Consider the following 25,648-nt stretch of genomic DNA (forward strand, 5'->3'; position numbering starts at 1 on the left):
TCCTTCTGTAATGGCAGGGAGAATCTTTCTCTTACTGACATACAGTCTTGCACCTAGAAGTCTGCATTCAGATTTACACCAATGCATCAGCACATCACGATGAATGAAGGCCGGAGCCAGCTGGTGGCCCGCAGACTCTCACAAACACACCCCCCTGCTCCTGGCCTTGCCACAGGCACTCCCACCAGCCAGGCCCTCTCCTACCTGCTGGAACACTTGTTGTAGCTCCGATAGCCCCGGAGCCTCAGATTCCTCACAGGGCCAGACCCGGGCCCACACAAGTGTCATGGAGCCCGCAGGGCTGCTTGCTGCCCAGCAGAGGCCTCGGGCTTCCTGGAGACCCAGGCCTAGGCCCAGCAGTGAGTGTCCCACAGCTTACAGGAGAGAGGGGCTGTGCCGCGGGCAGGCGGCACAGGACCTGCCTCTGCGGCCCTCAGAGTGCATGCCAGGGCCCTGCAGATACTGCTTTCTATACAATTCCTGCCTATTGTCACTTAACCATCATTAAACAGCACCTATAAAGTCTGACTAAAATAAAAGGATAGAGAAATTTTCTTTTTTCCTACTATACTCTTTACTTGAAAGAATCTAACAGAGTTTGGGGATAAGAATTTTTAATATTAGACCTCCTTTTCACCTGGCCTCAGAAGTCTGTCAAAGACCCAGATCTGGGAAAGGTCAAATATGACTGGGCCCCAAAGAAGATACTTACCATTGCCTGTATTCAACCTCCCACCAACACCTCTGCAACAAAATGATGACACTATTTTCTTAAATCCCAATGAAAATGTACATAATTTTGTTAAGAATGTCTGATATGGATTTTTAATTCAAATTGTATCTACAATATACAAAACAACTAGACAGATACTGTCATCTAAAAGAAATTCTCATAAATTCCATTATTATTTAAGAAAACATTTTTTGGTAATTTGTTTTATGAATTCAATTTTTAAATTTAATAATTAGCATTTGAACTGCTTACAATGTGACAAGCACTATGCTTATGTACATTATCTCATTCTTATATAACCCTATGAAAGTTTATGGAAATTATAAAGCAGAACAAAAAAAAACTGGTGTGAATTGATGTAGTCTTTTTAAAGACCTTTTATTAAGACGTTTCTCACAAACTGGGGGAAAACTTTTATACCATTAAGAGAAAAATCCTTATCTTAAAACACAACTAAAAACAACCAATGAGAATTTGGCAATATAACTGTGATAAACTCTAGAGTTCCTGGTTTCCAGTTCTTTTCAACTATACTCTAAAGTAGTACTCAATGCTTTCAGAAAGAAGACCAGATCCAGTCACTCCTAAATTGATACATTACAGCATGAACACTGCTCCTTTAACTTCTCCTGTGTGCACATATGTACACTAACACAGCTCAAACATAAATCTTTTCATACAGACATTAAAATTAAATATTATATATGACACTTTTTTTTTTTTTTTTTTTTTTTTGCTGGCAAAGCAAGAGATTTTATCGGGAAGGGGCACCTAGGTGGAGAGCAGTAGGGTGAGGGAGCCCAGGAGAACTACTCTGGCAGTCTCGGGTTTATGGTGATGGATTAGTTTCCAGGTTGTCCTCAGCCAATCATCTGACTCAGGGTTCTTCCTGATGGTGCACGCCTTGTTTAGCCAAGATGGATGCCAGAGGTGAGGATTCTGGGAGGTGGTTGGACATGTGGTGTCTCCTTTGGACCTTTCCCAAACTCTTTCAGTCGGTGGTGGCTTATTAGTTTCGTGTTCCTTACCAGGACCTCTTGCAAATGATCAACAACTCTTGCAAATGAGTTAAAACAACTCTTGCAAATGGTTACTATGGTGCCTGGCCAGGGTGGGAGGTTTCAGTCAGTGTGCTTCCCGAAACAACTCCCCTCTGAGAGACTTCAAACTCAAGATACTTCTGGGGAATTGGGGTGGAGGTCTCTTTCTTCTGTAACTTCTTCCTGCTGTGCATGGCAGTAGGCCTGCCTAGCAAAGCAGAAGTCTCTCTCTACCTTATCTAAGTCGAAGAATTCTTTGCCTGAAACCAGCATTCACCCTTGTAATAAGAGCAATTTAGCTTGAAACTGTTGGCTCCTCTCAAAGATGAAATAGGGGCCAAACAGGAGACCTAACAGGATGGTCATCACTGGTCCCCAGAAAAGAAGGCAACATTTGGGGTGAGGGCTGCAGGGTGTGTGACTTTTTTCTGGTTGGTTGCTGGTGAGGCAACAGAGCGGTGCTCCAGGAATCTTGTATTCAGCCTGAAGTTACCATCCTCCACCTGGGTGGGGGCCCCAGTTCTGTGGAACTCAAAGACATTGTTGTGCATATTTTTTTTGAGTAGGAACCAGGACCCTGTCTCAAGGCTGTACCACCATTTGAAAAAGAACACAACTGAAAAAGAACCAATGAGAATATGGCAATATAACTGTGATAAAACTCCAGAGTTGCTGGTTTCCAGTTCTTTTCAACTGTACTCTAAAGTAGTACTCAATGCTTTCAGAAAGAATACCAGATCCAGTCACTCCTAAAATGATACATAACAGCATTAATACTGCTCCTTTAACTTCTCCTGTGTGCACATATGTACACTAACACAGCTCAAACATAAACCTTACTTTTCATATAAACAGAGATTAAGATTAAATATTATATATGACACCATTTTTTTGAAACACGAGTACTAGTACCAAAGAAAGCAGAGAATACAAATGTTACTAATTAAGGAGTCAGTAATTTTTTTTTACTTCAAACAACTTCAGACAATGTTTTAAAGATTTTTATACATAAGCTAACATACAGCCTATTTTTCTTTTATGAGAGAAATGTACGAACAGTACCCTTAATTATACCTCTGCAAATAGGGCATCTTCTTAGAGAAGGGGCACATTCCTGGCATACTACCAGATGACCACAAGGAATGAATACAATAGAAACTTCTTTGTCCATACACACTTTACAAGTTCTTTCTTCTTGCAGCCTTCTCAACTGTTCTTCCAGGGACAGACCTATAACAACAAAAACCTCAGTGAAATTCAGTTTCTACTTCACCTTCCATTTAAAAAAAAAGGGTAGGGGCTTCCCTGGTGGCTCAGTGGTGAAGAATCTGCTTGCGAAAGCAGGAGACACAAGTTTGATCCCTGACCCAGGAAGATCCCACAGGCCGTGGAGCAACTAAGCCTGTGCCCTGCAACTACTGAGCCTGCGCTCTGGAGCCCGGGAGCCGCGACCGCTGAGCCTGTGCTCTGGAGCCCGAGAGCCGCAGCTACTGAGCCTGCGCTCCAGGGTCCGGGAGCCGCGGCCGCTGAGCCTGCACTCTGGAGCCCGGGAGCTGTGACCGCCAAGCCTGCGCTCCGGAGCCTGGGAGCCGCAACCACTGAGCCTGCGCTCCAGGGCCCGGGAGCCGCAACCACTGAGCCTGCGCTCTAGAGCCCGGGAGCCGCAACTGCTGAGCCCACGCTCTAGAGCCCTGGAGCCGCAGCTACTGAGTCTGCGCTCTGGAGCCCGGGAGCCGCAACTGCTGAGCCCACGCACTGCGACTACTGAAGCCTGTGCGCTCCAGAACCTGTGCTCTGCAACAGAAGCCACCACAGTGAAAAGCCTGTGCACTGCAATGAAGAGCGGCCTCTACTCGTCACAACTAGAGAAACCCTACGCAGGAACAAAGACCCAGGCCAGCCAAAAATAATGAATAAATAATTTTTTTGTAAAGGGTAATATTTTATGTTGGTCCCAAGTCTTAATTTTGTTTTACCTGAAACATCTGCTGGAATATACTTCATGTTCTTTTCCACTGAGGAAAGAAAAACATACAAAAAACATCACTCTAACACTCAGCCATAAAAATAAAATTTTGTCATGTGCAACACCACAGATGGATCAGGAGTGTATCACGCTTAGTGAAATAAGTCAGAGAAACTCTATGTTACCATGTGTATGGGAATCTAAAAAATAAAACAAGTGAACATGACATAAAAGACACAGACATATAGGGAGAGAACAAACTAGTGGTTACCCCGTGGGTGTGAGGGGGCAAGACAGGGGTAGGAAGACTGAGAGGTTCAAACTATGTATAAAATAAACAAGCTACAAGGTCCATTGTACACCACCGAGAAAATAGCCAATATTTTATAATAACTATAAATGGAATATAATCTATAAAAATTTTAAATAACTTGTACACCTGGAACTAACACAATACAGTAAATCATGTACACCTCAATTAAAAAATTTTTTAAAGCACTGCTCTACCAAATACAAGACTGCTTCGCCTACTACATATTATTTTTCCCCTACTATGTATTGAACAACATGGATTTTATTTAGCTATGTATCATCAGATATTATTTAGCCAAGCTACTTGGGCAATAAAAGACTTCAATTTTTTAGAACAAGTTAAATGTACACAGTTTGCTAACTGGATTCAATTTGTTTATCAAACACAAAGATGAACACAATTCTAAAAATAACTGTACAACAAACTTACCAAACAAGTTCTTATATAATGTAGGGTCAATTTCCTTAAGGCAGTTTTTGAAGATGTTGGCAGCACTATTTCCTTTAACTAAAACGGTATCAATCAGTTCTCTTGCTTGTAAAGGTATCTGTGTTTTTTGCTTAATAATATCATGTTCCTGTTTATTAATTACATTGGCCTTTAAAAGATTTTCCAGGATAGGAAGCACACAGGTCAACTGTTGAAAGAGAGCCATTCTATTCCTCCGAAGTAATGACAAATCATCTTCATGTGAAAGAAAAGAAAAGGAAAGAAGTATTAGATTTTAAACTGCTCCAACCACACTCATAGTCACTACCAACCCACTCTATGAACAATTCAGACACTAAATAGGAGCTAGAAAAAAAGAACAAAATTACCTGTCTGCATCTTAATTCTGTCATTTGGAAAACTTTCAGAAGATTTAGCTAAGGCATAGTATGTAGTATATACATGGCCTCTGTTTTTGTAACCTACTTAAGTCTATATATTAGGTTGGCCAAAAAGTTCATTTCGGTTTTTCAGAAAAACCTGAATAAACTTTTTGGTCAACCCAATATTTACCTATCTTAGAATCCTACTTTATCCTGCAGAAAGTAGGAAGAGAATTTTAGAGGATAGTATAAATGTGCCAACTATATACTTTGCCCCAATGAAATACTGATCTCGCTTTGCATTATATCATATTACATTTATAAGCATTTTCATATGAATTGTGTTATTAGATAAAAAGATCCTATCAATTAAACAAGTCGGTTATGACTGTTTCTTATTTTCAGACAGGGTAAGAAAGACTCAGGAGGGATGAGTGACTTGTCCAATGTCACAGGAAGAATCAGTTGTAGAATCAAGTCTCCTAGATTAGTGTCTTCAACTTCATGCTTAAGAAGTAGTAAGCAGGATTTCCCTGGTGGTCCACTGGTTAAGAATCTGACTGCCAATGCAGGGGACATGGGTTTGATCCCTGGTCCAGGAAGGTTCCACACGTTGCAGGGCAACTAAGCCTGTGCACCACCACTGCTGAGCCCACACCCTAGAGCCCTGTGACTACAGAGCTCATGCAGCCCAACTGCTGAAGCCCATGGGCCTAGAGCCAGTGGTTCCGCGACAAGAGAAGACAGCGCAGTGAGAAGCCCACAGTCCGCAAAGAGAGCAGCTTCTGCTCTCGGCAACTAGAGAACAGCCCACGCTCAGCAACAAAGGCCCGGGGGTTTGGTGGGAGGGAGGGGGGGATAAAAGCAGTAAGCAGTGCTGACGAGTTTGAGCTGCAGAGTTAGGACAGACCTAGCTGCCCACACAGGCACAGCCACTTAGTAGCTATGCACCATAACCTTCACACACCTCAGTCTCATCTGTAAAATGTCGATAATAATAGTACTTTTCTCAAACAGTTGTAAGGATTAAATGAGACATATGTGAAGTATTTATCACAGTGTCTGGCACATAGTTAGCTACCAATATTATCTTATAAACATCTAGGTTTATAGCAATTTAAAAAGACTGCATATGAATCAAGCCTAGTCTTTTTTTTAAAGTAATATTTTCTCCTTTAACCTTAAACCACACAAAATCCATTGTTTATAATAGACTATGGGCACAAATTCCTGAAGTATTTTTCAAAAACTTCCTCTTTTGATGACCCAATCACCAATATTTAATTGCCTGCTTTCAGCCTTAAAAAAAAAGGTGTTGTTCAGGCCTTCCAATAAGTATTCAGAGTTGATTTCTTTTCAAACTAAATGGTTTGATCTCTCTGCTGTCGAAGCAATTCTCAGGAGTCTTCTCCAGCACCACAGTTCAAAGGCATCAATTCTTTGGTGCTCTGCCTTCTTTATGGTCCAGCTCTCACAACCGTACATGACCACTATAGCTTTGACTATACGGATCTTTGTCGGTAGAGGAGTATCTCTGCTTTTCAATATGCTGTCTAGGTTTGTCTTAGCTTTCCGGCCAAGAAGCAATCGTCTTCTGATTTCATGGCTGTAGTCACCATCCACAATGATTTTAGAGCCCAAGAAAAGGAAATCTGTCACTACTTTCACATTTTCCCTTTCTATTTGCCATGAAGTAATGGGGTCGGATGCCATGATCTTAATTTTTTAAATATTTAGTCTTAAGCCAGCTTTTTCACTCTCCTCCTTCACCCTCACCAAGAGGCTCTTTAGTCCCTCTATCCTTTCTGCCATTAGAGTGGTTTCATCCACATATCTGAGGCTGTTGATGTTTCTCCCGCCTGTCATGATTCCAGCTTATAACTCATCCAGCCCGGCATTCCTCATGTTGTGCTCAGCGTATAGGTTAAATAAACAGGGTGACAACAGACAGCCCTGTCATACTCCTTTCTCAATCCTGAACCAGTCAGTCGTTCAGGGTTCTAACTATTGCTTCTTGCCACACAGGTTTCTCAGGAGACAGGTAAGATGGTCTGGTATTCCCATCTCTTTAAAAAATTTTCCATAGTTTGCTATGATCCACACAGTCAAACGTTTTAGCATTTTGTACATCTCTATATTTACAAGTTTAATGAAGAATAAAGAAGAAGTCTATTGTAAAGTTGTTTAAAAAAAAAGAGACCATTTCCTTGGGGTTGCAGAGTCAGACATGACTGAGTGACTGAACAACAACCAAGAAGTGAAACACACTATTCATCTCAAAATCACAAAAGCCCCTTCTCTGACCACAACTTATATCCTTCTACCTTAATAATTCACCTTACTGCTAACAGATTTGTTCTTCATCTGATGCTGTATCTCCATGTCATTTCCAACCCTACTAACACAAGAGCTGTCTCCTGGCTTTGCTTATGTCCCTTTCTAATCTATGTACCAGTCAGGTGTTTTAATGATCTTCTCTTATTAGCATCCTAAACTCTTCCTCTCTATTCTTTTTTTGGATTATTAAGAAACAATTTCAAAGCTGCAATTCAAGACCATTCTCTGAACTTTACAAAGTACAAGAAAGTCACAAAACTATGGAGCCCAGATTAGAGTGATTTCATTTAACCTGTATTTTATTGTTGTTGTTGTTCAGTCACGTCTGACTCTTTGCGGCCCGAGGAACTGCAGCACTCCAGGAGTCCTTCACTACCTCCCGGAATTTGCTCAAACTCATGTCTATTGAGTCGGTGATGCCATCTGTCTCATCTTCTGTCATCCCCTTCTCCTCCTGCCCTCTGGTTAATAATCTCACTATCTCTGGGCCCTTTCTTGCACGAAGCCCCTCCCACTTTCCAAGTCAATCTACTTAAAAAAAATGTTGACATGCTAGGTAAAGGTGCTAAACTGTTTTACTTGTAACTTTTCATTTAATTCCTATAGCTGCCCCATGCAATTTGTACTACTATCATCCCTGTTTTACAGATGAGAAAACAGAGTTCTTGTTAAATTAATTGCCAAGCTGGTAACTGACAGAACCAGGATTTAAACACAAATTTGTCTCAACTACAAATCAGACCTTAAACATTTTGCTACATGGCCAAATGATACAGTTCTCAAACTATTCCTATCATTACTTACAATCTTAAACAGAAAAAGTGTTTTCCAACCCCAACAGCCAAATTCACACTATGTATGCAACCTTCACCTCTACTGCCCTATAGCCCTATCTTTTTGCATACTAGTCTCCACAGCTAGTCTCTAAGCTCCTGGAAAGTAAGCGCCATGAGGAGCACAGTCCTTGGTACAGGTGATCATTTTCAGTTACTATTTGTTAAAGGAATCATTACTCAAAAGACCTGTTGTGGAAGTCTGAAGCTTAACACCAATATGGAAGAATACCAAAATCAATTCTCTACGATCTTTGGGTTGGGGAGGGGCTTCTTATCAAATCCTAGAATTTCATCATGGGTTCTATTTTTTCTATAAGGATCACTAAGTTTGGATTAGACAGTCAAATACCATATTAAGAATATGATTTAAAGGAACTTTAAAAAAATAAGTAGAAATAAGACAGGCTCTCAGCTTTAAAATCTTGCTTTTTCAAAACAGCTTAAATCTGTTAATGTATGAGGGAGAAAGGTAATATAGCCCAAGAAATTATGACAAAATCCTCTGATTAGCATAAATCAGGATCTTCTTGGGGAGGAAAAAAACATTCAAAAAGAAAAAAACTGTAGTCAGTGATTCCCAATTAGGGTAATACATTGCTCACAGTGAAAGGGATGTGAGGTTTGGAAACGACTGGTGGCTGCCACCAGCAGTCAGTGGAGAGACAGGGATATTCACTGTCCAGCAACACGTGAGACAGTCCTACAAGACCCCAATGGAAACAACGCAGGGGACGAACATTCCCAAATACCTGATGCTGTTTCTTCAGTTTGTCTTTCCTTCTCTTCCTCCTTTTCTTCTTTCTCTTCAGCATTGAGAAGTGCTGACACAATATCATTAACTGTTTTGTAATTCTCTCCAGTTGTTAGGATTTTACTCTGAACTGTCCGCTTTACCAGGCTTCTACTAAAGCCCATTTCCAAGGCAGCTTTAACCACAGGTGTATTCATCATGACTGCATCGTCTGAAGAACTTTCTCCAGGTCCATAATGAACAACTATTTTAAAAGATATATATTTGCGTAAATTCCATAAATATAAAAATATGGGGAACAATAATGACTCTGATATAATCTTTACTCTAGGGGTGATTATATCCCGGTAATGGAGATGAGCTGTATGCACAAGTTACCTATAACTTCAACCAAAGTGTGAACCTGGTAAGGATCAAATGAGAGTGCAGTAACAGGCTGCTGTTATTGTTTAGTTGCTACGTTGTGTCCAACTCTTCTGTGACCCCATGGACCATAGCCCGGCAAGCTCTGCCAACAGGAATTCCCAGGCAAGAATACTGGAGAGGGCTGCCATTTCCTTCTCCAGGGGATATTCCCAACCCAGGGATCGAACTCATGTCTCCTGCATTGGCAGGCAGGTTCCTTTACCACTGAGCCACCAAGGAAGCCGAGTAATAGGCTGTACTTTTAAAAAATACCAATTCCCACATCTTAGACCTACTTAACTAGAGACTCTTTAGGGATGGAACGTAAGAATATCCTAAAAATTCCTCAAATGACTCTGTTGTACAGTTATTTTTGGAAACTGAGATGCTACACAAATTTAGAAGTGAGGAATAATCTCAATTCAGCTAGGAAAGTGGGAGAAATCAACAAAGACATAATGAAAAAGATCACACTAGAGTCTGAACCTGAAGGATAGATGGGACCTGAAGAGGTGGATAGATGAAGCAGAAAAACTAAAGATGGGAAGAACAGTAAAGCGCAAGACTAATTCACACAGAATATATCTAAAAATGGGATTTAAAAAAATGTGATTAAAGAATTAAAGTGATACGACTTCAGATAGCAACACGTGTTCTGAAGAAAATAAAGCAGAATAAGGTGGTTAAGACAACTAAGAAGCAGCAGGAGGACAATCAGGGCAGGATGATCAGAGAGGCACTTTCTGGTAACAGGGTCAATGCCAGCCAATACGGCACTTTTGTGAAAATTAGAAAAAGACATCACTCTTCAAGATACTTTACTGCCATCTGCTGGAAAACTGTTTTATAATAAACATAAATATACAGTGTGTATGTGCTCCCTTGCTCAAACATATGTGGAACCCTGTCTGAATGGGTAACAGCAGAGCAAACACCTGAATGATAAGGAATGAGTGTGGGAATATCTGAAGGAAGCCTTTCAGGCAAAGGGAAGAGCCAGTATAAAAGCCTCAAGTCAAGAGGAAAGCTTGATATATTCAAGAAGTAGTAAGGCGGTGCCAAGTCAGAGAGGAGGGTGAGGCCTATATCACGCAGAGCTTTGTGAGGAGTTTATATTTTAAGCCTGCTAGAATATTCTAGGACTGATAAAACTTGATCTGTTTTTTCAAAAGATGATTCTGGCAGCTCTGTGATAAACTTTAGTGAGGTAAAATGGAATCAGGGAGACCTGTTAGGATTTTATGACGAAAGGTGATGGAAGCTTGAATCAGGTTAACAGTGGTGACGATGAAGAGAAGTGGTAAGATTTGGGACATATTATGAAAGTAGAGATGAAAGGACTTTTAATAGCTTAAATATACAAAGTAAAAGGAGGAATCAGGGATGATGTCTAACTTAAGTCAACCTCAGCGAGTGGGGACCATTAACTGAGTAGGGGAGATCAGAGAAGAAGCACATCTGAGGCACGAAGGGCTGGGAGAAAATGTTTGCTCTGGTCCTATTAACTCTGAGAAACCCATTATAAACAAGCAGAGATTTAAACAGGTGGTTGAACGTGCTAGTCTGCAGCTCAGGAAATGGAGAACTACCTTTGGGCTAAATGTTGAGGGGCACTCCATCACTTAAGAGGTTTGAAAAAGGAGTAACCACCAAAGGAAATTGTTCATGATCAACCAGGGAAATAGGTGAAAATAAACAATGCAGTGTCCAGGAAGCCAAGTGAGAATGATACCTTAAGAAGGATACAAGAGAGTAATGATAGCAAGATTGCCAATTAAGATGCCCCCCATTTGTATCCCCACTCAACAACAATTTGGAATCCGTCCAAGGACCAAAGTGCCTTTGTGAGAGGCTCTGTGATTGAGATATAAGATTCTGAAAGCCTAGTGTATTCCAAAACCAAGGAGAGCGATTTTGAGAAGACTGGCTTGTACCCAGGTGCCTGAATCCCTGACTATGGTCCCAGCAACATTCCCCAAAACAGTTCTGTATCCATCAAAATTGACAGAATGTCCTCATCTGGCAAGATCAATCAGTAAAAACTGGAAATGGTGTTTGCTCCTGCAAATGCACAGATACTATGGCCAGCCTACATACAGCATACAAATCAGGCACACACAACACCATCAAAAGAAACTAATAAACATCCAGACTGACCCCAAAGAAATGAAGATCTATGATCTGTCTGACAATGAACTCAACAGTCACCTTAAAGAAACTCAGCAAAATTCAATAACAATGGTAAACAACTAAATGAAATGAAAACAACAATGCATGAACAAAATCAGAAGTTTAAACAAGAAAGAGAAACCAAAATCAGAAGTTTGATCAAGAAAACGAAAAAAAGAATCAAACAGAAAACCTGGAGCTGAAGAATAAAAGGACAGAACTGAAAATCAATAGAGAACTTCAACAGACTTGATTATGCAGATAAAAGGAATGAGAGAACCCAAACGGAGATCATTTGAAATTAGCCAGTTATAGGAACAAAAAGGGAATAAGAAAGAGTGACAGAAGACCACATGAACTGCAGGGCACCACCAAGCAGATGAACAGTCACATCACAGGAATTCCAGAAGACAGAAAAAAGGGTAGAAAGCTTACTTCAAGAAATAATAGCTTAAAACTTCAGTTCCCAAATCTTGGAAGAGAGAAATAGCAAGTACAGAGAACCCCAAGCAAGACCAGGCCAGAGATTATTCCAAGACACATTATAGTCAAAATATTAAAAACAAAAAGACAAAGAAAGCATTTCAAAAGCAGCAAGAAAAAAATGAATCATTACATACTAAGGGAACCTCTTAAGGCTATCAGCACATTTCTCTGCAGAAACCTTGCAGGCTAGAAGAGAAAGACTTCATATATCAAAGTGCTAAAAGAAAAACAAATGCCAACCAAGAACACTGTTTGGGAAATTAAAAATGAAGGTAGTCTTGTTCAGGCTTCAAAAGTAGGGGAGCATGCCTCTAACCTACATCTGACCTTGCCTGGACTACATGCCTGCTTGCATGCATGAACACCAATCGTTACCAGCAAATCAAGCAGCACTTCAGATAAGAAAGCGAGTGCTTTATATTTGATCATTTATTTATTTTTGGGTCTGTCTGCTCCACAGGCTTTCTCTAGTTGCAACGTGCCGGTTTCTTACTGTGGTGGCTTCTCGTGTTGCAGAGCACGGGCTCAGTAGTTGTAGCATATGGGCCTAACTGCTCTGCAGCATGTGGAATCTTCCCGGACCAGGGATTGAACTGGTGTCCCTGCATTAGCTGGCTGAGTCTTAACTACTGGACCACCAGGGAAATCCAGCCTTAGAATTTCTTAAGCCCCTGGGGACCTAACCAGGCCCCCAGAGTCTAAAGAACTTTATGACTCACAAGGTGAAACAAACAGCATTGTTAAAGTTAAAGAAAAACCAGAACTGCATTTTTGCATGCAAACTATTATCAGTTTGTGGCCTAGGATCATAAGCAGGAGCTCCTAAAGCTGCAATCTGAAGTCTGGCCTATGTGGTGGATGTATTGGCAGGACCCTTTCCCAATCAGGACTCCAGACTGCTGTTATGTGGGACTTCCAGCACTGTCCAATACTAGATCAACGTGGGTGTTGGCCCAGTGTACAGATGTATGTGCTATTACTTCTCTCTGTTTCTATTTCTTTTCTTTTAATGACTGTACACTGAAATTAAGCCAAATTAATTATTGAATATTAAATATTGAAACTGTTTATTTGTGTTTAACAAGCAGTTTCTTTTGTTAACTAATCCTTTGAAACCAAAATAAAAGCACAACTTTCAGCAAAACAAATACTGGCAAAACTGTCCTTCAGAAATGAAGGAGAAATAAAGCCATTCCAGTCAAACAGAAGTTGACAGAGTTCATGAACACGAAACCTGTTTTATAAGAAATGCTAAAATGATTTCTTCAAGTTAAAATGAAGAGATCTTAAGTAATAACATGAAAACATATAAAAGTATAAAACTTAACTGGTAAAATTAAGTATGCAGGTCAAATTCAGGACACATTATACTGTAATTGTACATCTAGTGTAAGTTAAAAAAACAGTAATACATTTTGCACAGCAAAGGAAACCATAGACAAAACAAAAACACAACCTATAGAATGGGAGAAAATATTTGCAAAGTGACTGACAAGGGATTAATCTCCAAAATATACAAAGAGTTCATGCAGCTCTACATAAAAACAACAATACCAATCAAAAGGAGACAGAAGATCTTCTAAAGACATACAGATGGCCAAAAAGCACATGAAAAGATGCTGAGCATCACTAGTTATCACAGAAATAGAAATGAAAACTACAATGATGTATCACCTCACACTGGTCCGAATAGCTAATATCAAAGTCTACAAAAATAAATGCTGGAGGGGGAGTGAAGAAAAGAGAACCCTCCTTCACTATTGGTGGGAACGTACACTGGTTATAACCACTATGGAGAACAGGATGGAAGTTCCTTAAAAAACTAAGACTGTAACTACCGTCTGACTCGGCAATCCCACTCCTGGGCATGTATCTGCAGAAAACCATAATTCAACAAGACACACGCGCCTCAGTGTTCACTGCGGCACCATCTACAACAGTCAAGATGCTGTTGTTGTTGTTTATAGTCACCAAGCTGTGTCCGACTCTTGTGACCTCATGGACTGTAGCCCTCCAGGCTCCTCTGTCCATGAGATTTCCCAGGCAAAAGTTCTGCAGGAGTGGATTGCCGTCTCCTTCTCTCCAAGGAATCTTCCCAACCCAGGGACTGATCAAGTTCGCATCTCCTGCTTGGCAGGTGGATTCTTTACCACTGAGCCACCTGGAAAGCCCAGCCAGACATGGAAGAAACCTAAATGTCCACTGACAGAGGAATGGATAAAGATGTGGTACATACATCTAATGGAATTCACTCAGCCACGCCATCTAAAGCAACATGAATGGACCCAGAGATTAACATACTAAGTCAGACAGAGAAAGACAAATATCATATGATATTGCTCATATGTGAAATCTAAATGTTTTTTAAAAATGATATAAATTAACTTACAAAACAGAAACAGACTCACAGATTTCAGAAACAAACCTATGACTGCCAAAGGGGAAACTCTCGGGAAAGGGGTAAATTAGGAGCATGGGATTATCATACACATATTACTATAAAGGAGATAACCAACAAAGACCTATTGTATAGCACAGGGAACTCTACTCAATATTCTACTACAAACTATATGGCAAAGGAATCTGATTAAGAATGAATATATAGGATCACAGAATCACTACACTGTACACCTGAAACTACACAACACTGTAAATCCACTATATTCCAATAAAATTCTTTTTAAAAAGGAGTACTTATAGAAAAATACAGAAAAATCAAAAACAATACTAACAACTACAACTCCAATAATTTGTTACTAGATGCAGAATATGACGACATATCAAGTATGACATCAGTAGTGTAAAACATGCGATGAGGATAAGTAAACTGTAGAGTTTCTCTAAACAATTGAAGGTAAGTTGTTATCAGCTTAACACAGACTATTGTATCTGTAAGATATTTTATGTAAGCTTCATGGTAAATACAAACAGAAACCTACATAGATACAGAAAATACAACAGAGAAATTAAAGTACACTACTACAGAAAATAAGTCAGAGATGAAGACAGCAAGAGAGGAAGAAATGAACAAAGGTACTAAAAAAAAAAAAAACCCAGTCAGAAAACAATTAACAAAAACACAGTAAAAACTCCTTATATATCAGTAACTATTTTAAATGTAAATAGACTAAATTCTCCAATCAAAAGACACAGAATGGCTGAATGGATTAAAAAAACCCACAAGATCTAACAGTATGTGGCCTACAAAAAATCACCTTAGCTTTAAGGACACAGAAAGACTGGAAGTGGAAAGATATAAATGGATGAAAATGAAAAGATATAAAAGTTCTATGCAAATAATAATCAAAAGTGATGAGGAGTTGCTCTAATTACATAAAATAAAATAAACTTTCAGTCAAAATTAGTGCTAAGAGACAAAGAAAATCACTATACACAGTGATGAGGGGTCAACTCATCAAGAATACATAAAACAGTTGTAAACTTACATGCAACAAAACACTGGTGCATCTAAATATCCAAAGCAAATATTAGCATAACTAAAGGGAGAAATACAGAGGAATATAATAGAAGGGAACTTCAATATCCCACTTCCTACACTGGTTAGATCATCCAGACAGAAAGTTAATAAGGAAACAGCAGACTAAATAACACATTACACTAAATGCCAGATGTAGCTAAAACTAAATTATAACCAGAAGATGTATTTCCTACCCTTGCACTAAAATACTACACACCAAGCAAACACCTACTTTTCTAGCCCAATTCTCAAATCATGTAAACTGGGCCTTTCCAAACATGACAGTTAACAGCAAACTTTCCCTCTTTGGAGTGCTTATTATTTGCTCCTCTCATTTGCTATTCCTATCTTGTCTTCCCAGTTAGAATATGAGCACTTTAAGAACAAAAACTAGAATACTTCCAAGAATCCTCTAAAAATGTCATGAATCTTAGAAGACAGATGTGTGTGTATGTGCTCAGTTGCTCAGTCATGTCCGACTCCCTGCGACCCCATGGACTGCAGCCCACCAGGCTCCTCTGTCCATGGAATTCTCCAGGCAAGAATACTGGAGTGGGTTGCCATTTCCTTCTCTAGAGAGTAGAAAAATACATAATATTTACTAGTTAACTTCCTAGCACTTTTTTCTATAACCGCAGAAATCCTTTATTTACAAACGTTTATTTTTAATATTCTTAAATCCTATTCTTTATTTGGGATATTTTCATACATACTTGGTGGATCAGCATTTTCATCTCCAGGCGTATTTGCAGTTGACAACAGCTATGAAACAGGAAAAAATAATAATAATAGGTAAAATCCAGAATCTCAAACAATCTGAGCATAGCAACATTAAGATAAGTTTATCTTAAATACTATACACATGCTTTGAAAACTGGGTAACTTACATACTGCACTTTGCTATGTTTTATCTTAATCACCATAAAATATTTCCTTAAACTTCAGCTAATTCCAAATTAGAATTCAAGTATCAGGAAAGCAGGAAAAAGTACTAATGGTTTCTCATTCCACTTAGAAAGTTATATTTCAGCTTAACCACTCTCTGAGGTTTCAAATTCCTAAAAAGTTAATTTTTGTTTATTTTTCTCAAAAAGGAGGAGGAGATACTAAAGACTCTTCTCCAACCCTACCACAAATTTGTACAGGGGCAGGTTGTGTGACTTTTCAAAAAACTAAAAACTAATTTTTTAAAAGCCATGAACAAACATGATAGTCTGAAAATAAAACTTAAAAGTGTCATTAAGATGGAGATAAAACATACAACTATAATTAAATTTGAAAAGATATAAAGATCACTTCTAATCATATTTTGTAATTGTTATTTAGGAGAATCCAATGCTGCCAATTATAAAAACATATTTACCTGTTCAAGAAGATGAGGATATCTAGCTTGAATCTCACCAACAAACTCCTGCCCTTTCATGCGTATCAAGAACTCACACCTAAAACATAAGAGGAAAATTTTTTAAATTCTTTTATGCCAAAAATATACTCTGATCATTCTAGAAAAGCAGTTTTCAAACTCTTGGACTATATCCCATAGTACAAACATTTTACATCACAACCTAGTACACATACACATCTAACAGGAACAAGATTCTCATAAAACATCACAAATTTTTACTATGTATTGATACATTCTGATATTTTTATTTGATTACATTAATACAATAACAACAATAAATGAGTCTGGACCTCAAAGGAGAAAAAGGTAAGACTTTAAAAATGCTGTTCTAGACAATTTACTTTGGGAGTTTAACGTAAGTTTCAGAAACTGTAATGTGGTATGCCTAAAATATGATCTTTCACAAAATGACTGCTAATCTTTCTCCACTTTCCACTCTTCCATTACACAGGAAGCACAAACCCCCTAAAAAAATAAGAGTATCAAGTATTTTCATCTATATATACTGTGACAGTGTTTCCCAAATACTTGCTTTCAAATTATTAGAATTTCTCAATGGTTATTCCAGGAAGTTCATATAACATCTGTTTCTGTTTCTTCCCTTCTGTTTTTTCAACAAATGGACATAGACAACTCAATATTCATAAATATTAGCCTTGATCTATGCCCATATTGTACTCAGAAACAAACTAAAAATGGACCACATGCTTAAATACAAAACCTAAAACAATATAACTTCTAGAAGAAAACACAGGAAACAATCTTTTTGTCCTTAGGTTAAGTAAAGATTTCTTAGCTAATAAACCAACAGCATAATCCATAAAAGATAAAATTGATAAACTGACATCATCAAAATTAAAAACGTCTGCTCATCAAATACACTGTTAAAAAAATGAAAAAACAAGTCACAGACTGAAATGTTGCAAAACACACCTGATGCAGAACTTGCATCTAGAATACATTAAGAACTCTCAAAACACAGCAATTAAAAAAAAACTTCTTTAAAAGAGACACTTTATCAAAGAAAATACAGTTCCAAGAATGAAGACTCCACAGATACTAAGGGTTGACTGTACTGTGTCATATGAGGAACTTGAACACCCATGGATTTTGGTTTCTTGAGGGGAAACCCTGGGAGTGTCCTGGAACCAATTCCTTGCTGACACTGAGGGACAATTTACATAGACAGCAAATAAACATCTAGATAGCAAGTAAACATCATTAATCACTAAGAAAATGCTAATTAAAATCACAGTGAAATACCACTACACATCTATTAGAATGGCTCAAATCAAAAAGACATTACCACATGTCATTAAGAATCTGGAATACTTGGAGGTCTCATACATTTCTGCTGTGAATTTAAAATGATACAGCCACTTAAGAAAACAATTTGGCAGTTTCTTCTAAAGTTACTGTGGTAAACAAAACTTGCCATCCAACCCACTAATCCCAATTCCAAGTATTTAAAGTATTTACCTAAACAAAATGAAAACAAGTTCACAAAGGTTTACTAATTTTCAGAGTGGCTTTATTCATTATTGCTCCAAACTGGAAACAACCCAAATGTCCTTCAAGTGGTGACTGGGGTAGATTTAGTAGAGATCATGTAAGCATGCTCAAGACTCAAGTTCATCATGCCGAGAACATAGCTTGTCATTGTTCCTGATCTTAATATAGTTCTAAATTATTTTTATTCTGGGACTGATTAACTTATAATCATAATGACTAAAGATAGGAAGTATATTGGCTGCTCTATATTTCCTCCTTCCAATAAATTCTATGAGGACTAAGTTTTTTGTCTTGTCTTATTCACTGTTATATCTCCAGCATCTAAAGTAGTGTTCAGAAGGATATAGAGAAATAGGTGAAAGGGATTTAGAGATACAAAAGTCAATGATAAAATAAATAAGCCATGGGGATGTAATGTACATATGGCAAAAAAAATGTGGTCAAAAGCAATTATGACGTTGTTGTTGAAGTGTTAGTTGCTCAGTCGTGGCCGAGTCTTTGTGAATCCCATGAACTGTGGCCCGCCAGGCTCCTCTGTCCATAAAATGTTCCAGGCAAGAATCCTGGAGTGGGCAGACATTCCCTTCTCCAGGGGATCTTCCCCACTCAGAGATCAAACCCAGGTCTCTTGCATTACAGGCAGATTCTTTACTGTATGAGTCACCAGGGAAGCCCCAAAAGCAATTATACTTCAAAGAAAAAAAATTTGTAATATGGTCAATAATTTTGCAATAACTGTATGGGGCAGATGGTTACTAGGCTTATCATGGTAACAAATTCATTATGTATGCAAACATCAAATCAGGCCACAGCACACCTGAAACACATTATGCAGGTTAACTAGATTTTGATTTTTAAAAAATGATATTAGAAGGGGAAAAAAAGATCATCATGATTTTCCACTGTTACTTCTAACTCTTATTCCTAAGACTCTTGCCACCAGATAATGCTGTTACTGTCCTGAATTATCATGATCAATCAAGATGAATCCCAGTGTTCTTAGTGGTCTGCTGCAAAATCAGCATTTATCTGCCAGTTTCATTTTCAACCTCATATGTAATAGTACCACAATTTTTGCCTTTCTCTTTAATTTGGTTCTTCTTCGTTTTGCTTTGATGGACTTTTCATTTGATTCCATGCTGTTGTGTAAATATTAATACTTATGAAAAAGGAAATTCTTTTGAATGATTATGACTAAAAATGTTGAGTGAAAAAACAGAAATAACATAGTATCCAGTAGGCATGCAAATATTTAATAAGTGAACAAATAAACTGTGTTAAAATACAGTTATAACGATTATCCACTTTGGATTTTCATTTTCTGAGATGAAAGACTATCCACAATTGAAATTTGTTGTTTTCAGAAGTGTTTACAAAAAGCACTCCTGGCTTTTTCCCTTATGTAACCATTTCAAGCAAAACACTAATTACAGAAATAAACCAAGATTTTGTTTGGTCTTGCTTTATAAAGGAAAAATTATAGCAAATGAAACACTGTTAATCAGAAAGCTGTTTTTGTCTTTTTAATACAGTATTAAATTCCAAATTACAGAAATAAGCCAATCTCATAGAGCCAAGGACAATCAAGTCATTCAAAATTCTGACAACTGGCAATTTCCTGGTGGCCCAGTAGTTAGGACTTGGTGTTTTCACTACTGCTGCCCAGGTTCAATCCCTGAATGGTGACTGAGATCCCACAAGCCACACGGAGAGGCCAAAAATAAATACAATTATGACACTAAAACATGATTTTTCCTACAAAAATAATTTAGAGATTCCTCATTATTAGGAAAGTCACTCACCAGTCAAAACATTATCTATATGCTATGATTCCACTCTTATAAAGTACCTAAAACAGTTGAATTCACAGAGACAGAAAGTAGAATGGTGGTTGCCAGGGGTTGGGGAATATAAGGAATTAATGAAATGAATACAAGATTCAGTTTGGGAAGATAAAAAAAAGTTTGGAAATTGACAGTAGTAATGAATGAGGAATAAGGTGAATGTACTTAATGCCACAAAACTGTATACTTAAAAATGGATAAAATAGCAAATTTTGTTATGTACATTTTATAATTTTTTAAAAAGACAGTATTACCTATTCCAACTTCCTCATTTTATAGATGAGGAAAGGCTCAAAGGGGTCACATGACTTGTCCAAGTTCATACAACTACTCAATAACATTCCACCAACAGCACTGCCTCTAAATTCTTTCCAGGCTATAGTGAAAAAAAATAGGACACACTGGTAGAAACAGAGTGACTAAAGAGAGATACGTGACATATCACAAAAAGATAAAACTGTACAGAAAAAAATAATTTACAATTATAATCACTTAAAACTGATTACACAATCAGGTTTTTATTATATGCATTTTTATATTTGTCCTATTCCTAGATTCATTTAATGTCCCTTCTTGTTTTTCTTTTTCTTTCTTATCTTTTTCTAATGTATCCCCTTTTTGCTCTACTTTACATATTTTTATAATACTTTAAACCAAAATGGAAAATACATAAATGTAATGTATGGCCATAACTGTGAATGAGGCATCAAGAATAAGTTAAATTATACCCTGAATACATGGTTTATAAAAGAAAAAAATCACAGAATATTCTACAACATTTTTCTACCAAAATAACCAATGTTACAATTTGGTGTCTTAAAAGGCTAATTCTCTAATGGTATAAAGAAGCTTTGTTATACTGAAATGTAAACTTAAAACATGCAAACATGCCTACATCTCTTATGCACAGAGTTGTGTATACAAATACCTTTCAAAACAATTACCTTGGAAACCATTTGGCATGTTCTACCCATGGATCATCTCCAGATTCCCAACACCTTAAGCCACCATCGCAACAAAAGCACTTGACATCATCGTTGCGACCTAAAGAAAACACAAGAATAACTGCGTACACACGTGTTCTAATATATTAATCAAAATGAACTAGATAAAACGTATAGCTATACATTTTCTTACCTACATAATAGAAACCAGCACTGGCAAGCTGCTCAGGCTGAACTGGGACAGTAGACGGCCAGCACACGAATGTTCTCAGGCGAGCCGCATGTGTCTGCATACTCAAATTTGAAATGCTGAACCTCAGCGTTGCCAGAGAATTTTCCAAAAATGGACAGTTGGGAAATTGTCTCTGGTGTTCTGACATAGCATCATCCTTTGGTCCCCAGTTATTTAGCGTCCCACCACAGGCAAAGCAGGCTACCCTGTCTCCAGGTCCTATATAATAAAAGCCAGCTCTTGCCAATTCTGATGGTGACAGAAAGGTTAATGGCCATATTTGATAAGTAAGAAATCTCGCTTCTTCAGTACTCATGGCATAACTGTAGGGGTTAGTCCTCAATGGGGAAAAGTCTTCGACTGCTCGAGAATTAATAGGGTTTGGTGAAAGGTTGGAATAAGAACCACTGAATGATCTACTATGTTCCAAAGTGGGTGATAATGAGTGAGTAAAACTGTTTCTCACTGGAGAAGAAGCATTCTTAGAAGTGGATTCCAGACTAGTAACAGAAACTAGATTCTGAATAAAGCTACAGCTCGGATACAGTTGTTTATGCTTCTCAATAGGTTTGTCTCCTTGTTTCCAGTTATCCAGCATCAGGCCACAACAGAAGCATTTGACCTTGTCATTCACACCAGTGTAATAAAAACCAGCACGAGCAAGACTCCTTTCTGAGACAGGAACACCGGTGGGGAAAGTTGAATATGTAGACATTCGGTAGAGCTCACAGGAAAAGTCGTATGTCATTTTTTGTTTGTTGTCAATTGTCCAATTTGACAAGACTGTGCTATCTTCCATCACACTCTTAATTTTTTGATACAAGGGATCCAGGAAAAGTCTTTGGGAGGTAGTTTTGTGCATGAGTGATTTTTACTTGTTGACAGCAAAAATCCTTTACGTGAAATTTTTCTTCTCTTCACATTAGGTTATTTTTTTTTTTTACCATAAAAAAGAATCAAATGATAGGCTCCTACTTATGTAAAATTCACTACACCTTCTTTACTGGATTTACATCTGAATTTACACTCAGGTAGGATGACTCTCTCTCCTACATTATCAAAATACTATTTAATACTCTTTAGGACTATATTAACTCAAGTGCTATCTGTTCACTATTTGGTATAATACTAACCTAACAGTCTGAAAGAAGGTGAGACACTTTTGAAAATATGTTAACACTCCTTGATTTTTCAAGGAAGTTTATATCCCCAAAATTCTAAACAAAGACACAATAATTATGCCTTTGTTTTTGGTTACAAACTACAAAGCCTGGATATCAAGCCAATTAATGGCTATTCTACAAGAGAAAAAAAACTATATGCAGACTTCTTTCCCTCCAAGCACTTAAATATATTTTTTATAAAAAAATCTTCTATTATTCTAGTAAACAATATGTCTTCATATGGTCACATTATCTAAAGGCTAATTTCACATAGCTTATCATCATAGTATTTACTTAAGAAGGTTAAAGTAGCTTCAGTTAACAATTTTGAAGGATGTCAACACCTACAAGCATTGTTGAACCTAAATCTGTTATACTGTGTAGAATGTTAAAACTTACAAGCTGCTAACTCATCTTTGTTAATACTGTCTATATTTGTTTTCATTTCCTGTAGCATCAATATTATGTTGTATTTCTTCCTAACTTTGCATACCACTTGATTATACTTGGTCAATTGAAGGTATTGTCTCCAAAAACCTAACTAGTTAACCATAAAGTTTCTACAGCAGAACCTTTTTACATAACTTGTCTTTCATTTCAGAATCATGCATCTATAATATCACTCATTTTGTATTTAAAGATAAATCAAGTTTATCAAGATACAGCTTGACTGCCTAACAAGATCCTCTATCACCAATACTGCTCATGCATAATATGCCAGTAATTAACTCTACCAGCCTCGTTTCTGAAAACCCTTCATATTTTAAAAGTATAAGTCATACACAAAATTACACTCCACAGAATTCAAACTATATCCCTTTATAAAGTTTCTGGGTGTCCATAACGGGATTTATTACTGCAGGGGAAAAAAATGAGGGGAAAAAAGTAGATTCTCCAGGGCTGTAAATCTGAAAAGAAAAAACAAAAGCTATTTTAGAAAACTGCATTTTCACGGTGAATACAATTTATATATTCTTTTCAACTTATTCAATAAATTCTAAAAGTAATTTACACTTTAGATGATACATCTTAAATTTCAGCAATTTGTCACCAAAACTAATTAGAAAAGCTCTTTATCAAAATAAACGCAATATATTGCCCAGAGCATTAAATATGCATTTCTTTTAACGTACAACTTTGAAGAAAGATGGACACAGAAACCTATTTTGTTCTTGGTCTCCTCTCCTCCTCTGGTGACAACTTTAATACATACTTTAAGGGTAGTATTTCTGGTAGTTTGCTAGAGGCAAAGGGGCACTAGTGCTGAAAGCGACGGCACCCATCAGCAATAGTGCTGCAGTTATTTAGACGACATAACAGACGGCAGACCACTCCAGTATTGCCTGGAAAATTCCATGGACAGAGGAGCCTGGCGGGCTACAGCCTCTGGAGTCGCAAAGAATCCGATATGACTGCGCGCTCACAATGTTCTTTATTCTTTAGTATCAAGTCTCTCCAGAACTCGGAAAACTCACCCGTGAGAGTAAAATGCGTCAGGAACTCATTAATAAATGATACCCCTTTTAACTCTACAATGCCCTCACAATCCAAAGCAACAGCCACAGCAGCTCAAAAACAACACACCTCACAACGGCTCTGTGAAACACTGGCCTTGGGAATGCGACCCCCTTGCAAGAACGCTCCCGTTACACCAGAACTTGGCGTTCTGTCTTGACAGACTTCTGTCCACAAGCACCCTACAGTGGTTTGCCCTCTAAAAGCAAACTTGAGGCTTTGGGGGTTAAGGCCGAGACAAGACTGCAAGGGAAAAGAAGGGAAACCGGAATTTTAATTTCCCAGCGCTATCTCTCACAACACAGAGTGGACCACGAAAGAGGCAGAGCGCGGTTGGCGCGATCTGAAACAGGAGACCCCGCTCCCACAGAGCTGTCTTCTTCGAACACACTAAACAAAACACCTCCGAGGGCTAAGTTTAAAACCCTGCAGAAGCTTGACCAACATCTTGGGCTGAGTCCAATGGCCACAAAAGTGGGCGGCGGCAGGAGGAGGCTTGCCAACAGGTCAATTAAAACAATTTACTTTCGACTCCAACTTTTGGAGTTGGGGCTTCCGAATGAAACAGCGTCGGCGAGAGTGAGGAGAGCGGAGAGCTCGCCGCGACCCCCCAGCTCCCGGCCGAAGGGCCCCGGCCCTGTCGTCCCAGTCCTCCCAACCGCAGCCGCGGGGAAGCGAGCGCCACAGGCCGCGCGCCCCAAGCCGCCTCGCACCGCGGGGCCCGGAAGGAGCTGCACTCACCGCGGGGCCGGCGCAGCAACCGCGGAAACGGCTCGGGCGCCCGGAGCCTCCTCAGCCCCTTGAACAGCGACGCCAGCAGAAGGGGCGGCCGGGTGGCTGGGCTCCAGCGCTCCACAGGCTCCCCGCCCGCGCGAGGCCCACACCGACGCCCGCTGACGTCAGCGCGCCGGCCGGGACCACGTCACGCAGCCCGAGGGCGCTGGGGCGTCTGCGGGCGGAAGTGCGGGTCCGGCGCGGCCCGTCGAGCGCGCGCGGGCAAGAGGGCTCGGCCGTCGGTCAGCTGGCAGGGGCGGCGGAGCCGGGCCTCAGCTTGGTATTTGACCTTTCATCTGGCGGCGTGGGCACTTCTGACCTTTCCTTCCCTCGCCGTCCCTGACCTTCTCCTGAAGGGGACGTGACGAAGCGCGAGCCGCGGGAAGCCCTGCGGAAACGCCCCTGTGCGGGCGAAGCGCCTCTTCCCGGCGTCGCGCGTTCGGGGTCCGTCCCCGGCCGACTCCCCGAGTGAGGCCTCCCCTTAGCGCGGGTGACCACGTCCCGGGGTGGAGGCAACCTGCCGGCGTTTGGGCTTCCATTAAACGATACTTGTAACGGTCTCAGCGGCTGCGTAACGTCAACCTTCGACAGCTGGCCGTGGAAATGGGGGAAAAGTGTTGGACGGCAGAACAGCATTAGAGAATTAAGTTTATAATCAGACACTGTATCTGTTATTTTTAAGCTTTTGTTTTTCTGTTCTGGAGGCGGATGCACTGACGAAAGTGTTCTAATTTCAGAAAGTCATCACGAGCAACAGAAACGGTGTTTTATGCCAGGCCTCACTCCTTTTTTTAATCTGAAGGTGGCTAGAATGAAATGTATACATTCATACGTTGTTGTTCGGTCGCCAAGTCGGGTCTGATTCTTTGCAACCCCGTGGACTGTAACACACCAGGGCTGCCTGTCCATCACCGTCTCCGCAGAGTTTGCCCA

The 25,648-nt window shown here is 39.3% G+C and overlaps 1 protein-coding gene across 9 annotated transcripts; it reads right to left on the reverse strand.

Moving 5' to 3' along the window:
- Positions 1-1,092: 1,092 nt before the first annotated feature.
- On the reverse strand, positions 1,093-24,833 carry BIRC2 (baculoviral IAP repeat containing 2). Of its 9 annotated transcripts, XM_081545914.1 has the most exons (11): positions 24,467-24,609; positions 24,011-24,184; positions 21,225-23,334; positions 21,032-21,131; positions 16,690-16,768; positions 16,040-16,088; positions 8,787-9,032; positions 4,482-4,736; positions 3,750-3,788; positions 2,848-3,003; positions 1,093-2,522 (listed from the first exon to the last, which is right to left on the reverse strand). In XM_081545914.1, exons 3-11 carry the CDS (start codon positions 22,123-22,125, stop codon positions 2,356-2,358), a joined length of 1,992 nt encoding a protein of 663 aa, XP_081402040.1. In that variant the 5' UTR covers positions 22,126-23,334; positions 24,011-24,184; positions 24,467-24,609; the 3' UTR covers positions 1,093-2,355. The 9 variants fall into 9 exon arrangements, with proteins under 9 accessions (XP_081402040.1, XP_081402037.1, XP_081402039.1 ...); XM_081545911.1 differs by lacking the exons at positions 24,011-24,184; positions 24,467-24,609 and adding an exon at positions 24,683-24,833; XM_081545913.1 differs by lacking the exon at positions 24,011-24,184.
- Between the last annotated feature and the right edge of the window lie 815 nt (positions 24,834-25,648).

The sequence above is a fragment of the Giraffa tippelskirchi genome, chromosome 11 (assembly GCF_054371585.1).
Source record: "Giraffa tippelskirchi isolate mGirTip1 chromosome 11, T2T-mGirTip1v1.2.pri, whole genome shotgun sequence".
Taxonomy (NCBI): domain Eukaryota; kingdom Metazoa; phylum Chordata; class Mammalia; order Artiodactyla; family Giraffidae; genus Giraffa; species Giraffa tippelskirchi.